Source organism: Lissotriton helveticus, chromosome 9 (genome assembly GCF_964261635.1).
Source record: "Lissotriton helveticus chromosome 9, aLisHel1.1, whole genome shotgun sequence".
Classification (NCBI taxonomy): domain Eukaryota; kingdom Metazoa; phylum Chordata; class Amphibia; order Caudata; family Salamandridae; genus Lissotriton; species Lissotriton helveticus.
Genome location: NC_136070.1, coordinates 1,215,472,105 through 1,215,489,170, shown reverse-complemented (window position 1 = coordinate 1,215,489,170; position 17,066 = coordinate 1,215,472,105). Strand labels below are relative to the sequence as shown.

Sequence of the window (17,066 nt, the reverse complement as noted above, 5' to 3'; positions counted from 1 at the left end):
TGTTGATCAACTATAAACTAGCATAATTCGAGCCTCTGGCCCTAACATAGAATATAAAATATCCTAGCAATCCTGAAGGAAAGCTACAATTCTATTAAGAACTTGAAAGCAAGGATTATCCCACCTGGGGAATATCTGAGGGCCTTTACCTTCCTCAGAGCATGGCTTCATTGACAGTATGTTGGGACTTACTAGGATTGGGGATTTCTCAGTTTCACGCACGGGTAATTTGGATGTCCTTGTTTTATAGGAGTAGTGAGGATGGAGTACCTTAAGTGAAGCCTTTTGCACGAAAAAAGAGGAAGTTCTGGTCCTTGGGGATGTTTTTACGCAATGAGCGCGGCATATGATTGGTCAACTTGTTTTGGCTTAGACACATGGGTTTTGTAGTCTTATGCACTTATATTGTTGTTAGGGCTGCTGAGATGAATAAATGAAGAAAGATAAGCATAATCCTAGCCTCAGAGCCCTTATCGAAATTGATTTTATATTGTACATTACAATAATATATTGTTATGATGTAGTGCTTCATGCCACCCTTCTGCTGTTTTTATAATCACTGTAAGTAACTAATGTCACTATTATTCAGTTTAATGATTCTCCGTATGCCGACCTCACAACAACGGAGGGCTGAGCCAACCTTATTGGACTTTAAACTTGTGACCTACAGATGTCATTGGTGAGCGTTTAACTCACCCAGCCAACCCTGTCTTTTTCTAGTATTTGCTATTGTTAAACAAGCATTTGCAATGCAATAGGTCTCGCATTAGGAAAGTTTGAGCTATTGGTCTTGTAAATGACAATTTTTTTATTTATGTGTTGGTTTTGAAAATAGCTAAATTAATAGCTTTGTCATTTACAATGCCTATAGTTATAACTTTCGCAAATGTGACACCTATAGCATTTGTAATGCAACATATGTTGTATTTACGTGACTTAGATGTATTGATATTACAAATAACTACCATTTTTTTCAGCATGCAATACACCATGGGAGTGGATACCCACACCCCCACTCCATGACACAACACGCGTCCAAACACAAGGCACATAAGGGTGTTACACTATAAAGCCCACCACAGACTCACAGGCGGAATGAAGGACTCCACTTGAGGGATCTGAGTGGATTTTACCTGCGGTAGTAGGCCTTCTCCTCACAGGTTTACCCTTAAAACAGACTGTGTTTTCAAACTATTGATCGAGCTGTCACCATCTGGTAATCTCCTCATAGCTGGGTTTGAGTGACAGCTGCCTCACTCTGTAATAGATAGGGGTACATTTTAAGTGCCCCCTGCTCAGCAAATCATAATGTTCTGCAGTGGACAGTCAAAGAAAACCGATGGAACATACAGTGGACTCACAGACTGAAGTACACCGACGGAAAAGCAAGCAGGGAAGTCAGTAAAAAGTAAAAAGGGGCTAATGGCATGGTTGTTCGCACAAAACCCAATATCCTCTGCCTTTGCCCATTACAGTTCCCACATTTAAACTGCTTCCAAATGCACCCATTTCCCAGCAATATGATGTTATTGATATTATGCACCAAATGTGCTGTCCTGAAGGGGTCCCTGGACCAAATTCACCCTACATGAGCGTGGCAAATTAATTAATTAAGGTTCAGTAGAAAGTATGGTGTTTATTCACGGTATAGATAAGAAAGACAATACACTGTTCATGTAGAATGACTGCCAACTCTAGTAAAATATCAAACCACTTCTAGTTACCCAGAGCAGTACCGCGCAGCTGCTCAAATCAGACACGAACTTCCAGGATAGGCAAACATGGACACATTCAGCTCTGCACGTGACTCTCTGTCTCTTGGTCTGAATAGCACGAGCTTTGAAGCAAAAAGTCGTAAGTTTCACATCATGGCGCCTTCTTACCTTTTCTCTGAGCTTTGCGTCCATCTGTATGGCCAACGACGAGGAGAAGACACAAAAAAGAAAAATATGTGAACAAGTCCCCGCCGGGCCGCCGCGCTGCCTGCGACGACCCGGAAGCGGTTGGGCAGCCGGCGAATCCCATCGCGGCCCCAACCGGAAGTCCCGCCCCATCGCGGAGAGAGCGAGAGAGAGCCACGAAGTCTCCGGATTCAGTCCCGGTCCCGAGATGGGGGACCGGGTGAAGAGCGGCCGGGCGCATGGGGAAGGCGGGGCTCTCATGTGGTGAGAGAGCCCCGCAAAGCGCTATCGCCGCCCGAGAGGCAGAACCGCCGCCGAGCACCAGAACAGGTGAGTGTGTTGAGGGAGAGGAGGGGTGAGTGGGGTGGGGTGTACGCGTGTGTGTATGTTTGAGTGTGTCTGTGTGTGCGTCTGTCTGTCTGTGTGCGCGTGTGTCTGTTTAAGGGAGGGTGCGTGTGTGTATGCAGTGTGTGTATGTGCGCATGCGTGAGTGTAGAGTGTTTGCGCAAGGGAATGAGGCAGGAGAGGGGCACGGCGCCGTGCGCGCTCACGAGGTAAAAACTGAGCAGAACTGCGCTCGTGCACCCTCTCCTGTCCACATTCCCAAAAACGGGTAGCAATAGTTGTCAAAGCACTGTAATCAATGCTTACGCATTGAATGCAGGTCGTGCTTCGACCTAAAAAGGGGAATAGAATAAGATGCCCTGTGTTGAAAGAGCGTAGGTGGAAAGCAAATGCAATACTCCCAGCCCTTCACTCCAGGGAATTCCTGTGCCAATGGCGGTGCCTGCACACAGCACTATTCTCTTCCAGGGGATCCTCATCAATAGTCATAAGCACTAAATATTTCCACCCATTTACGGAGACCCGGGAAATAATATAAAAATTATATATGGAAATCACATATATACAGCACCACATATATGTATATACATATATAATTTTTTTCTATACCAACGCAGCTCTGAATAGGAGGCTAAACGATGTAACTACACACAAAGACTGTATTTGCCAATATATAAAAACACAAGAGGGCAAGTAGCACTTGAACTCTGTTTTTTAATGAGAAAAGTACTCATAAAGAGTAAAACTGCAAATAAATTAGACCCTGTTAGCCTACAGGCTGCATTGCAAACCAATAGCACAGAAAATTAAAACATTTTCAACAAAAACTGGCACCGTGCTTTAAGGCAGCCATGACCCCTAGCTTCCCATCATGCCTCAGGGGTGACAGTTCGGGCAGTTGTTTTTTCTGGCTCCTTCAGTCAGGACCCTGGATTTTCAGCTCCACCTTCCAAGAGAAGAAAGTCATGGTCGAGGCATACGTCTCTGTTGAAAGGGCAGTCGGCGCACAGACCCTCCAGATCAACGCCAAAGCGCCCTTCTGGAGATGCCTCTCCTCCAGTGAGCCTTTCTTCGTCACCTTCAGGCTCTCCCAGTTCTCACGAGGGTCAACGTCCAGATCCCTGGAGGTGGTGATCTCGACATCCAGCAGTCCAGTGTCGGGGGGCACCAAGATTCCCCAACGAGGTCAGCACATGAAGAGGTGAACCTCACTCCTACACAGTCTCCTAAGCGGAGAGAGGGGCTCGGATCGCCTTCCATCCATTTGTCACCACGATGGCACATGCCTTTGCATCACTGGGCTACTGACAAGGTCTCGGCAGAGCAGCATTACTCGAGCCCTCAGCACAGATCTCCGTTGGCTCGTTTCATTCAAGCAGCGGATAAAGAGTGATCTCCTCCAAGAGCCAGAGCTCGGAGCCGCACCCCCTCTGCACTCGCACAGGAGGAGGTCTATATCAAGAAGCAGGGTAGAGCGCACAGATCCCCTACTCCATCCTCTTCTTCAACGCATACATCCCATTGAGACTACTTGCCGACTTTGACCGACAGTCCACCGTCGAGGGTCTCTCCGGTGGACGACGTCTACACTTTTCAGGACATTCTTGGCAGAGGGGCTGTAAAGCAGGATACCCTATGCCAACTCGTCAAAGCAAGTCCTCTGTGATTTTTTAGACTCTACACCAAAGCGGCATCTAAACCTCTGCTTCCCTTGGGTCCAGGCCTCATAGAGCTAGTGATGGACATCTTTCTCACTTGTTTTTTTTTGACTTTCTGTCAAAAATATCTCATAGTTTTTCTACTATCACTCGACGTCTTTTGGTCTTAGAGTGCAAGTAACACCTTTTTTGTGTGACAGAAAAGGTTTATTTTTGTTAAAAATGCCTTCTTTATTCGACCCTTGCCCTTCCTGTGGCAAGAAGGCCAGAACAGATACACATCCTGTGTGTATTCTCTGCCCCCCCTGAGTCTCACGCTTCTGACAACTGCCACCATTGTAAGAAGTTGTCAAGAAGGACCATCAAGGACAGGGAGAGGATTCGTCTTTATGGCCTCTATGAAAGAGGTGGGTCTCCTGTGAGGCTGCAGAAGAAGAGAACTCGGTCGACCTGTTCGGCGTCTGGATTGACGTCGAAGCTGCCGATGACGAAGAAATCGGCGTCAAAGACTTAGGTGATGCTGGCGCATCATTACTCGACAACAAAATCGTCAACGAAGGTAACTGGTCCTCCGTTGACGTCAACCAGGTGACGCTCAACGTCAAGGGACAAGTCTCCGTTGGCGCCGGTTGGGCGATCACTCAGCCGTCGCGTCGAGGCACAGCGCTACGTCTTCGATCGACGTCGAAGCATATCACTCTGTCGTCTCATCGATGTCGAGACACATCACTCCGTCGTCACTTCATCATCGGCGCTCGACATCGAGGCACATGTCTCTGCTGAGATCAGTCCAACGATCCTCGGCGTTGAGGCACAGGACACCTCCTTAGACATCGAAGCAGATGTCAGGACAAGTCTCTTCGACGTCGATCCATCATTCATAGACGTCGTAACAGACTACACTGCTGAGATCGGTACATGGATCTTCGACGTCGAGACACATCATTCCATCGTCACCTCATCATCGGCGCTCGACATCGAGGCACATGTCTCTGCTGAGATCAGTCCAACGATCCTCGGCGTCGAGACACAGGACACCTCCTTTGGCGTCGAAGCAGACGTCAGGACAAGTCTCTTTGACGTCGGGGGGGGGGGGGGGGGGAAGTATCGCAAATCATCTCCGAGAGTGGTGAGCTATCACAAAGGATCGGTGGGTGCTAGCTACGCTGCGGAATGGGTACTCTCTAAGTTTTCAACACCGTCCCCCCTCAATCCCTCCAGTTCCACCACTGTGTCACCAGTTAAAACTCTTGCAGAAAGAGGTTGCCACCCTTCTCAGAAAGTCAGCCATCGAGATGGTGCCAGTATCTCAAAGAGGGAAAGGGGTTTACTCAAGTTACTTAGTAAAGAAAAAGGGCCAAAAAACAGAGTACAGACCCATTCTGGACTTGCGGACACTCACCTATCCATCAGAAAGGAGAAGTTTTGCATGTTGGCTCTCAATCAAATATATCCACACCTCAGAAAGGGGATTGAATGTGTTCGCTGGATCTGCAAGATGCATACTTTCACGTCCTGATCAATCGTCTCACAGACGATAGCTGCGATTCCTGGTGGGATCCGCTCATTACCAGTTCAAAGTTCTACCCTTTGGGTTGAAGTCAGCCCCAGAGTGTTCACAAAGTGCATGGTGGTGGTGGCAGCCACGCTGCGCCGCAGGCGCGTTTGCGTGTACCCGTACTTGGACGACTGACTGTTGAAAGGTCCTTCCCCAGACAGTGTGAGGAATCATTTCTTGTGCTGTCTCGAGCTGTGTCACTGGCTGGGCCTGCATGTGAATTTCGCCAAGTCAACTTCACAGCCAATGCAGAAAATACATTTCTTAGGAGCTCTGCTAGACTCCGCGGTAGGAAAAGTGTTTCCTTCGGAGAAGAGACAGTGTTCCCTCACATGCACAACTGAAAACTGCCTGTGCGTCGGATTGCCTCCCTGCTAGGGTCGATGGCATCCTGCTTCTTCCTGGTTCCCAATGCCAGACTACGAAAGCGTTCTCTTCATCAGGATCTGGAGGACAAGTGGGACCAGCAGACAGCTCGCTGGGACGAAAAAATAAGTATCAAACGCGGCACGAGCGTCCATACCTAGGATGAGAAAACGAAATATGCAAGTCAGAATTCCTTTCCAGCAATCTCCGCCTGCTCAGACACTGATCATGGACACCTTGCTGCAGGGTTGCGGGGGCCCACAAGGGACCTCTCCAGACTCGAGGACTGTGGTCTCCAAAAGAGCGATCCTACCACATCAACATGTTAGAGCTGAGAGCAGTTCACCTAGCCCTCAAAGCTTTCCTCCCCTCGATTCAGGCAACCTCCGTATTAGTACAGACAGACAACACCACCACCATGTACTACCTGAACAAACGGGGGAACTCGCTCACGCACACTTTCCCTGGAGGCTCAAACACTCTGGCATTGGCTCCTGGCTCGGAATCTGTCAGTCACAGCAGTCCACCTGCCGGGAGAAGAGAATGTGGGAGCGGATACGCTCAGCCCTCACTTTGAAGATAGAGAAGACTGGGTTCTCAACGACTAGGTTGTCTAAGATATCTTCCAGTCATGGGGTCGTCCCACCATCGACCTCTCCGCGGACGACAAAAGTACCAAATACCGAGACTTCGCCTCACCGTTCAACTGACCAGGATCAAAAGGGAATGCCGTTTTGATAAGACTGGTCAGGGGCATTTGTGTACGTCTTTCCACCCCTTCCGCTGATCCTGAAGGTGGTGACCGAGCTGTCCCATTCGTGCACGAGGATGATACTAATTGCCCCGGACTGGCCGAGACAATGGTGGTACCCGGACCTTCTTTGAAAAAGGGGGGTGGTGATGGACAGAGTTTCTGAATGATGCAGAATACTCTTACCAAGTCAAGAGATCATGGTTTTAATCCATCACCGTTTTTTAGCTCACTGCACCATCCCAGCTCAGAACCTGGCTATATGCAAATTAGTCTGTTCCTGTCCCAGTGCATGATGGGAACAGGGCAAACCAAACTACCAAGCCAATTCTTATACTGGGAAGGAAACAAGCTCCCGGGGACCGGTTTCTGGTATCACAGCCTTCTTCGGCCCGGTTTGCTTGAATCCTGATGGTACCCGGACCTTCTGCACCTATCAGAGTGCCCTCAGAAGAAGCTGCCGTGCAGACTGGACCTGCTGTCCAAGATAAACGGGAGGTTTCATCACCCCAACCTTCCCTCACTGAACTTGGCAGCATTGCTCCTGAGATCCTCCAGTATGGCCACCTAGGACTACCGCAGGACTGCATGTCCATCTTGAAGGAAGCAAGAAGACCGTCCACGAGGCATTCGTATGCATGCAAGTGGAAACGGTTTTACATGTGGTATATGCAAAATAATTGTAATCCAACCAAGGGTCAGAAAGAGGTCATCCATATCTGGCGAAAGCAGGGTTTATGTTTTCTTCCATTAAGGTGCATTTAGCAGCTATAACTGCATCTGGACGTCCACCTTCTTAACCTTCCTTCTTCCAGTTGCAGGCTGTTAAGGATTTTTTTTTTTGCAGGGTTTAAAGAAGGGCTACCCTCCAGTCCGGCCTCCTTCACCACCCTGGAAGCTAAACCTGGTGCTATCAAAATTGATGGGTCCGCCTTTTGAACCCATTCACAAAGCAACCTTACAGCATCTTTTTTGGAAGGCGGCTTGCTTGGTAGCGATAACGTCTGATCGCAGAGTGAACGAAATACAGGCTCTCTGCCCTAAGAACCTTATACAGTCTTCCATCTTAACAGGGTTATGTTGAGGACGCACCCCTCTTTCCTTCAAAAGGTGGTGTCAGATTTTCATGTGAATCAGACCATCTCTCTACCTACCTTTTTCCCCCAATCCCTCCACTCCAGCTGAGGGCTTTGCATTCTCTGGACCTGAAAAGGTTTTTTAAATTCTATCTGGATCGGTCCAGGTCTATAAGAAAATCTGATCAACTATTTGTGAACTATGGGTCGATCAGAACTGGTTTGGCAGCTTCAAAGCGTTCCATCTCCAGATGGATAGTTTCATGTATTAAGCTTGCTTATCAATTAGCTCAGAAGCCCCTGGGGTTTACTCCCAAAGCGCATTCTACCAGAGGAAAAGCGGCTACTACTGCTTTTCTTCATAATGTGCCCATATCTGAAATCTGTAAGGCGGCAACTTGGAAGTCCGTCCATACATTTACAAGGCACTACTGTCTGGAGTCAGACACCAGAGCAGACACCCAAGTAGGCCAGGCCTCTTTGCGGAATCTGTTCAACAGCTGATTTCGCTGTTATTTTTTGTTGGGTCACTTTACTCTCATTTGCCTGCAGGTGGTTGATGGGCTTGCTATTCTATTCAGGGCTTATGACTATTGATGAGGATCCCCTGGAAGAGAAGGATAAGTTACTTACCTGTAATCCTAGTTCTCTTCCAGGGGTATCCTCATCAAAGTCATAAGCAAGCCCCCGCCTCCCCAGGTAAATGAGATGTTTCTAAAGTGTTAAAGGATATCTTTGTGCCCTGACCTTCAGGGTTATGCAAAGAACAACTGACCTAACTGTCACCCCTGAGGCATGATGGGAAGCTAGGGGTCATGGCTGCCTTAAAGGCACGGTGCCAGTTTGGTTGAAAATGCTTTCGTTTTTTATGCTATTGGTTTGCAATGCAGCCTGTAGGCTAACAATGCCTAATTTATTTGCAGTTTTACTCTTTATGAGTACTTTGCTCATTAAAAAACAGAGTTCACGTGTTACTTACCCTCTTGTGTTTTTATATATTGGCAAATACAGTCTTTTTGTGTGTAATTACATTGTTTAGCCTCCTATTGAGAGCTGCATTGGTATGAGAAAAAATTATATATGTATAAACATAATTAGAGCTGTATATGTGATTTCCATATATCATTTTTATATTATTTCTGGGGTCCCCGCACATGGGCGGCAATATTCAGTGCTTATGACTTTGATGAGGATACCCCTGGAAGAGAACTAGGATTACAGGCAAGTAATTTATCTAAGTTTCGTATTCCAGAGAAACCTTCTTTTGTTAAATATTAGTACCCACCCGACTGTAAGGGGAAGTTTCATTAAAAAATAAGTTATGTTATGTTATTGGTTTTTGTACCGCGCACAGCTGCCCCAGCAAAGGGGCGTCCTGGCGCCAGGAAAGGTATACACAACATCACAGAGCGCAACTGAGTCAAAAGGTATTAATTAAAAAGAAAGGTTTTAATGGCGCGTCTGAATAGAAATAAATCCTCCATAGCTCGGATTTCACTAGGTAGAGAGTTCCACAATTTGGCCGCCACTACTCGAAAGGAGCGGCCACCCATCCTGCTCAGCAGAAAGCGTGGAACAACAGACAAATTCTGACCCATCGATCTCAAGGATCGAGAAGGAACATATGGGGTCAGTAAGTTCATCAGAATAGGTGGAGCCGTACCTTTCAAAATTTTAAAAGCCAGGCAGAGCACCTTAAACTCGATCCGACGAGCGACAGGCAACCAATGGAGCGATTGCAATGCTCTGGACACTGAGCAACGTCTGGGCAACCCTAGTACCACTCTTGCAGCGGCATTCTGCACTCGTTGCAACCGCATGAGTTCTGCCTTGTTCGTACCTGCTAATAGGACACGTTGGAGATGTTTGCGGGGTTAAAAGGAGCAGTCTATGAAAGGTCGATTATTGGGAAAGATGAATCTGAGGTGTCACGTTTTTGAGAGACTAGTACTGGAAACAGACTATATAGAGCACCTAGAGAAGAATATAGAGTACATCAAATGAGAAGGCAATGTTATTTTCTCTAGCATATTTCTATAAATGTCACACTTTTAGATTGTTAGGTTGAATTCTGGCCATTTATATACACTTGTTTGGTTCTGAACTGTAGTATAGAAAAACATTTGCAACATCATTCTCCTTACCAGATAAAGGATCCACCTAACCTCTTTCCCCCTGATTTGTACAGAAAAGCATCACTTAAAGCCTTCAGTAAAAATGTATCATGCAGCACTAGCCAGTTAATGCTGAACAACTGGTTTAGGCCCAGGAAATTAAGTTAGGTGGATGATTGGCAGCAGAGCAGACAACAGATCATTTGACCCATTATTTAACACTAGTCACCCCCTCTTTCCTACTGATTGTAGGACATCATCAGACTGACTTACACAGGCCATGTTTTGGAGACATTGTTTACTTGGCTGCAACAATGGTTATGGTCTCATTGGTACGTTCAAGCTTGAGTATGGGTGGCAGCGCTCAAAACAAGTAAGATTTGTTGTCTTAATGAATACATATTCCTTAGTTTCCTCCTATTTTCATGTGTGTCTAGGTGAATTACATGGGATGCTATGTGAGGACAGTATGCCTACCCGGTTTTGAAGCACCTCTTTCTTCCAAATGGGTTGTACTTGACAGAGACTGACTTTCTTCCAGTGCAAATGATGCAGAAGGCAGAGGGCAGGAATATTTTTGGTCTTCTGCAACGCCACCACACCTTTCCATTTTACAGACTCCAGTTGCTTCTACATGGGATTTGGGAAACGTGCTGCTATCTGGCAATGCAGCTTCACCTCCATCTCTAGATCTGGATGCTGGACAGTTGCTGAAAAAGTCTGACTCATCAGATTCACAAGGTGTCCTTGATACCCGAGTGCAAGCTTTCTCAGGTTGTTGGAATTGTGGTGACGAGACACCATTGATTTTTAGGGAAGGTCCACCATAGACACTTTCATTACTTAACATCGAATCCTCATCGGTTTCTTCTGGATAATTGGCAGAAAGAAAGTTAATCCGCTGTACAGGAATATTGTTCACTTTAGGCAGATGTGGATGTTGCCTTTTCAGTTCAACCTTTTCCATTAGTGCGTATATCTGTTGATAAATGGAATACAGTATTTAGCAAAAACACACTAAAGAAACTTTAGAGCTCAATTAAGGGACATCATAGCCTAAGTATAGGGATAGTGTAACGCTCATGCTAAAAGGCAAGAATCTAGTGACATTTGTGATCAGTTTCACTGATCAATCGCATGTAAAATATTACTAAAGGGTGGCTAGATGTGCAGTCAATATGATTGAACCACAGATCATTCCGATCTCAAACACCAACACTGAGCCATTCTGTATGTATCAGGTTCCCTCTGACCAACCACTGATAAACCATAAATCAAGCTCTGCCAAAAAATACATAAGACGTGATCATTCTTAGTGACCAACCATTTCTCCAGCATTGAATCTTTCATATATTCATTCATATGCTTGAATAATTTCCAGTCATCAGGCAAAGAGTACCCAGTATCATTAAATAAGTGTGTGAGGAAGTTCCCAAGAAGAGTTCCACTCTAACCTCTCAGTGACCATATCCTGTTTCTTTACTGGTTTACCTTGGAATTTACCCAACCTTATTTTCAGCTTTAAGAGGACAGTAGAGTTGTTCATTTGGTTATTTTGTGGAAAAGCTCCATTTTGTGGGCCAGGGAGACATCTCCTCTGTCACCAATTAGTATCATTACTGCTCTGTCTTTGGACAGAAAAAGATCTGTAAGGATGACCTTCACATGAAGTGTATTTATTGCCTTTTTCCAGTGTACAAGATTTCACACAGCAGCATTTGTAAAACCTTTCCTACCTAGACTCTGAAGGATAGGGAGAGAAGTTGGCATTATATGTATTGGAGAAAATAAATTCTCTTCTTGTAAGGGGTAGAGTGCCCCTGTGAAGATGATTCTGTCAAAGGTGCATCACCAAGCATTTCCACTAAGGTTACAGCAAAAATGGAAACGTGGAGTCTCCAGAGCCAACCAAAAGCACTTACAACCTCCTCCTCACAGGAATGGAATTTCCTCAGGAAAACACTCCAAGAAAGGCGAACACCAACCTGCACATTAGATTGCGAAATCCAGCTTACTTCATGCCCTGACTTAACGGGCGTACACAGTGGTAACATCTCAGACATCCTTGACAATATCCCCATTAAGATCTCATCACTTCAATGACCGTGAAAAGATTTTCAAAGACAATAAAAATTTCTTTGGCGAAAAGACCACCGTGGACAACCACCCCAAGCACGTATTTCCCCCCATTGTCGAGGACAAACCCAGAAATTATGCCTACTACCCAGTCGCCAAAGCATTTTTTTTTGTTCAAATTTGTTTTATTGATTTTTGAAAAGAACAATTACATTGCATCACTTGTAGAAGTCCACAAGGGCACGTTAAGGGCTGAATTTGGCATTTGTAGAACATACATCTAAGCAGTGAAATCGGAAGCCCCCTGGTCTGAGGAGTGGAATCGTAGTCCGCGCGAAGCCATCTGGCGCCCCTGGACTTAAGGCTCTTATGAGAACAAACAACAAAAACAAAACCCACCCCCTTCCAAAAAACAACCCCCACCCCTACCAGTGTGCTGTCTCGTGTGTCTATCTACGGTCCTATGACTGGGAGTGCATGGCGTCTGCTGTCCAGGTTGCGTCTCAGTAAGACGTAAAAGGCAGAGGTATTTAGGGCATGTTATTTCATTGAATTCCGTGGAGAGGAGGGATAACATTGGCTGCCAGACTGTGTGGAAGGAAGCTATGGATTGTGTAAGTGAGGCCTGGATGCGTTCCATGCCTAGCATGTACAAGAGTCGGTGTAACCAACCCGTATGTGAGGGCCGGGTGTTTGTGCCCCACAGGGACAGGATATGCTGAGTGGCCGCTTGCATTCCTAGACCCATTTGCCATTCTCTAGGGGACTTCAGCGGGAATGTGAGCATGTTCGTGAGTCCCAGAATAGTATATGCGGGGAAGCGTGGGATTTCTGTGTCAAAGTGAGCATCTAGGTCATTGATTAACACCAATTATCTTTTCATCTACAAAGGTGACTGCAAGTTTACTCAACCAGATTCTGGACTCTGAGCTGGAGGCAGATCTCAGAAACTTAGACATCACAATATAGGTGACATACGGGAGATCGGAATCACAGACGCGCTCGGATGGATGACATCCTTCCTCACAGGACCCACCCAGAGTCCACCTCCCACCCTTCACCTTCCAACCCAAACACACCATCTCCGGAGTACCCCAGTGATCATCCCTCAGCCCCACCCTCTTCACCATTTACCGGACGTCACTTGCAGACATCATCAGATCACATGACATTAACATGATCTCCTACGCCAACAACTCTTAGCTCGTACTCTCACTCTCAGCGAACCCGACCTTGAAGAAGTCAAAATTCCACAACTGCTTGAGGAACGTTGCGACATGGATGGAAAAACAACTGCTTAAAACTCAACACAGGAAAATGGAAGTCCTGATCTTCAGCAGACACACCACTCATTGGAACGAATCCTGGTGGCCAAAGGAGCTCGGACACCCCCACACCGAAAGACTTTGTCTGCAACCTCCGCGTCATATTGGACAGGGACCTCTCCATCAAAACCCAGGTCTACGACGGCGCCTCAGTCTTCTTGCACACTATCCGCATGCTCTGAAAAATCTTCAAATGGCTCCCCCCAGCACCAGGCAGTTAGCGACACAGGCCCTGGTTACCTACCAGCTCAAGAACAGCAACACACTCTATGCCGGAACAGCGACCAAACGCATGCAAAAACTCCAGACAATCCATAATGCAGCAGCCAGACTGATCATCAGCCTGCCCAAGAAGACACCTCACCCAGCACCTGAAAGACCGCCACTGGCTGTCTGTACAGAAGAGTTGCTAGTTCAAGCTCCTGGCCCACACGTATGAAGCCCTCCACATCCAAGCACCAGACTACATAAACAACCACCTGACCTTCAACCAACCCTCCAGACGTCCGATTCGCACCCTTTGCCCCGACACATCGTAACCACTGCAGCGGGCGCCAAAGCCTGCTAATCCTTCCCCAAACCACTTCAGGAAAGGACTCAAGACCTGGCTCTTCAACTAAGACCTACAGCAAAGCGCTTGGATGCCTCTCAGCGTGATTAGCTATTGACATAATGCTATGCAGCTGGATGTGCGTTGCTTCCCTTCATCTGAGAAAGAAGCCTTAGAAAAAGAGAATGTTTACCAGAACTACAAGTATTAACCACAGACCTCATCTGACAACTCCCTTAATCTTACAGACTTCGTTATTAGTATAAGGAACCAGAGGTCATGCAGGTGTTGCATTTTTGTATATTTTTTTTGCAGTTGATGGATACCTTTCTATGTCTGCTTCCCAGCTACCCTCTGCTCCAACCATACCTACTATACCTTCATCTCCTGTGCTACCAGAGATGCCTTCCAGAGTTTTCACACACCCACTGGTATCAGCAACACCTAAGAACATGGGGAAGAAGATCATGGGACTCAGAATATTCAAATTTGAAAAAAGGTGAACTCTCACAGGGAGACCACTAAGGCTATTATGAATGGGATGTGTAGTAACTTACTCCATGCAGGTAGGTGATATTCAGGTAGATTTATTAGATATTAATGGAGATTAGTAATACATTAGTAGATAGCCCCACCAGGAGTGCCCAGCTAGGCACTCAGCCCTACTCCAACTGACAGCTTCATAGAACAACACTCTAAATGACATCACATTTGAGTGTTCCACAGATGGAGTAGTGGGAAATCTGCATATACATAATATACAGGATACTACATATCCTCTTTTCTAATAAAAGTGAAAAGAACATAATCAGGCGTATAACCATGTAGACAGAAATATGGAGAAGAGAAGTGTAGAAATAAAGCCGTAGACAGAAATAAAGAGAAGACGTGTAGAAATAAAGCTAAAATTTAGATAAGAAAATAACACACCACAGAAAAGCATAAGAGTGAGCTGAACTAGAATAAAAGGCGTATAATAGAGAAACAAAGAGTGTTGAGGAACCAGCAGAGAAGAGAGATGAGGAAATATATAAAATACAAATAGAGATACTATTTTAGATCCCATAATAGACATATTACTCATCCTCCTCTCTAAACACGAAAAAGAAAGGAAAGTTAATGAAAAAGCAGGAAAACCATCAATGGCAGTTCAAATCACACCTACTGGCCAGGTAAGCTAGAAAAGGACAGCACAAATCAGGGGAAAACGAATAGACAGTGAAGGAAAAGAGAAAATAAACTCAACCTTCACTATCACAAATAAGAAGAAAATTAAACACAAGAAAATTTGAACTGGGCATAAGTGAAAAACACCAAACAAGTATTAGGAATAATTAGCCCAGAGTAAACTGACCCATGGATAAAGGAAAGAGAAATTATGTACCCACAGGGGTAAAAGAACAAACATGGGCAATCTCCAGAGAGATACTAACATGCGTAAAGTTAGTAACAACACAAACTCACACCAAAAACCAAAATAAAACGGAGGTGAGAGTAACATAACAATACCACATGGAAAATTATAGTGCACAGAACTAATGGGACAACATCCATCAAATGTTACCCATAAACATGAGAAAATGTGCACAGAACAAAAATTAGTACCTGAAAACAAATCTATCTCTCAAGAGAGAAAAAGATAGTGTACTATGTGAGACATGACTAAGTCTACGCAAACACCTCATGTGGAGGTCAGACAGAATGTGCATAAAGTTGGGAATATAATTCTAACACACCTCATAAAGAGGGAAAACGCACCTTACATAGAGGTGAGTTGTCAAAAAAATGTACATGCTAAATTGTGGGAAAAGTTCCACTCAACTAAACATAAATAATGGGGAATACCCGAAACACACCTCACGGAGAGGTAGCAAAATTGTGTACATGTGAGTGGGACAAAAGTTCACAAAATACTTAGTGAACTTAAGAACAAGAAAACATAAAATATATCTTAGTAGAGTTAGAACCATAGTGCACTTGTGAGGTAAGTATGGAGTAAATATGACTGCAGAAATTGAGAACTCCACCATAAAACAAATCCTCACTACCAAATATCAGATAATAAAACACAATAGTATGCTAGTGATGCAATTCGAAACAAATCAACACTGATGCACAAGAATAATGACTAAAAGTGTAGGAAAATACTAGCACAATGAACGTGTGAAAATGGACATAGGAAAAAAAATGTATAAAAAAAATTACTAAATTTAGACACTAGATGGCAGTGTAACACTGGAGCTCTGATAATCGTCTCCAACTCGTTCTTCTGCCAAAAGACACTGGAGCTCCGATATTCTTTTCACTCTTACTCTGCCAATATCCCTTATTTTGTATATGTCCATAAATACTACAAGCACAAGACGTCTCACCACTGATGTCACAAAACAGCATTAAATCTTCAGAAAGGTGGTGCATCCAAAAACTGGGATCAATTGTAAGACTCTCGAAGAATGCAGGATACGAAAGATTACATATTTTGCGAACTTTCACAAATAAATTTAAATACATTGCTGTGCGCATCAGCGGTGCGCTACTACACGTTATAGATGTTTTAAGAATGTAACACTGGGTGAAAATAAAACAAATAAACTAAAAATTGCGTGCATGCGCGATGCGCCCCTAGTTAAATGTTAGTTGTTGGCACTGTGGTAAACTTGTGAGAGAAAATTGCTTCCGTCACACTCGACTATAAATGTCAAAAGACAGTACCTTGACGGCGAAATTGTATTTAGGTGAATGGATCCTTGTAAGTTTATCATCTCATAAGTGACAGACATCCGAAGCCATTGAATGTACATAGCTGGAACAAAGAAAAGACGGAGGTACGTACTACACGCTGTGCCGGGTGGCTGCAGGCACGTACTTGCTGCGCGGTGTCTGACAGCAGCAAGTACGTCATAAATAGATCACCAGAGGCTGGAGGTGAAGACGAAGAGCGAACGAACTCTGAAGAATTTCACCATTACCCTTTGAGATTCCAAATACGTCATCATTAGGAAGGTGGCGCTGAAACAGAGAAGAGCTCTCCTGACCAACCGTCACTGACACATCACGGTAAGATCATGAATTGCCTCGCACAGAATCTGTCAGAGCTGTGAACTTTTACAAGTAATTGGGTTGTCTTGTAGATGGAGTTTCTTTTGTGCTGTCTTAGCCAAGATAAAATGCTGGTTTACAGTTAGGCTCAGAGTCGATAAATTGTATTTATTTCACGTAAACACACACGCTTCCAAATACTCTGAGAGCCAGGGATGACAGTTAATTCAAAAATGTATAGTCACAATTCAATACAGAAATCCTTCCGCTGCAAGATGGTTTTACCCCTTAACAGATGGAGTCTGCA

General features: G+C 45.1%; 1 protein-coding gene across 2 annotated transcripts in view; it reads right to left on the bottom strand.

The window, feature by feature from the left end:
• Positions 1–17,066, bottom strand: part of IRAK2 (interleukin 1 receptor associated kinase 2) — a 197,144-nt gene that overhangs the window by 10,217 nt on the left and 169,861 nt on the right. For both annotated transcript variants that reach the window (XM_078661681.1, XM_078661682.1), the window contains one exon: positions 10,247–10,748. In XM_078661681.1, coding sequence (XP_078517807.1) covers positions 10,247–10,748 — 502 coding nt within the window. The remainder of the gene's footprint in view (positions 1–10,246; positions 10,749–17,066) is intronic.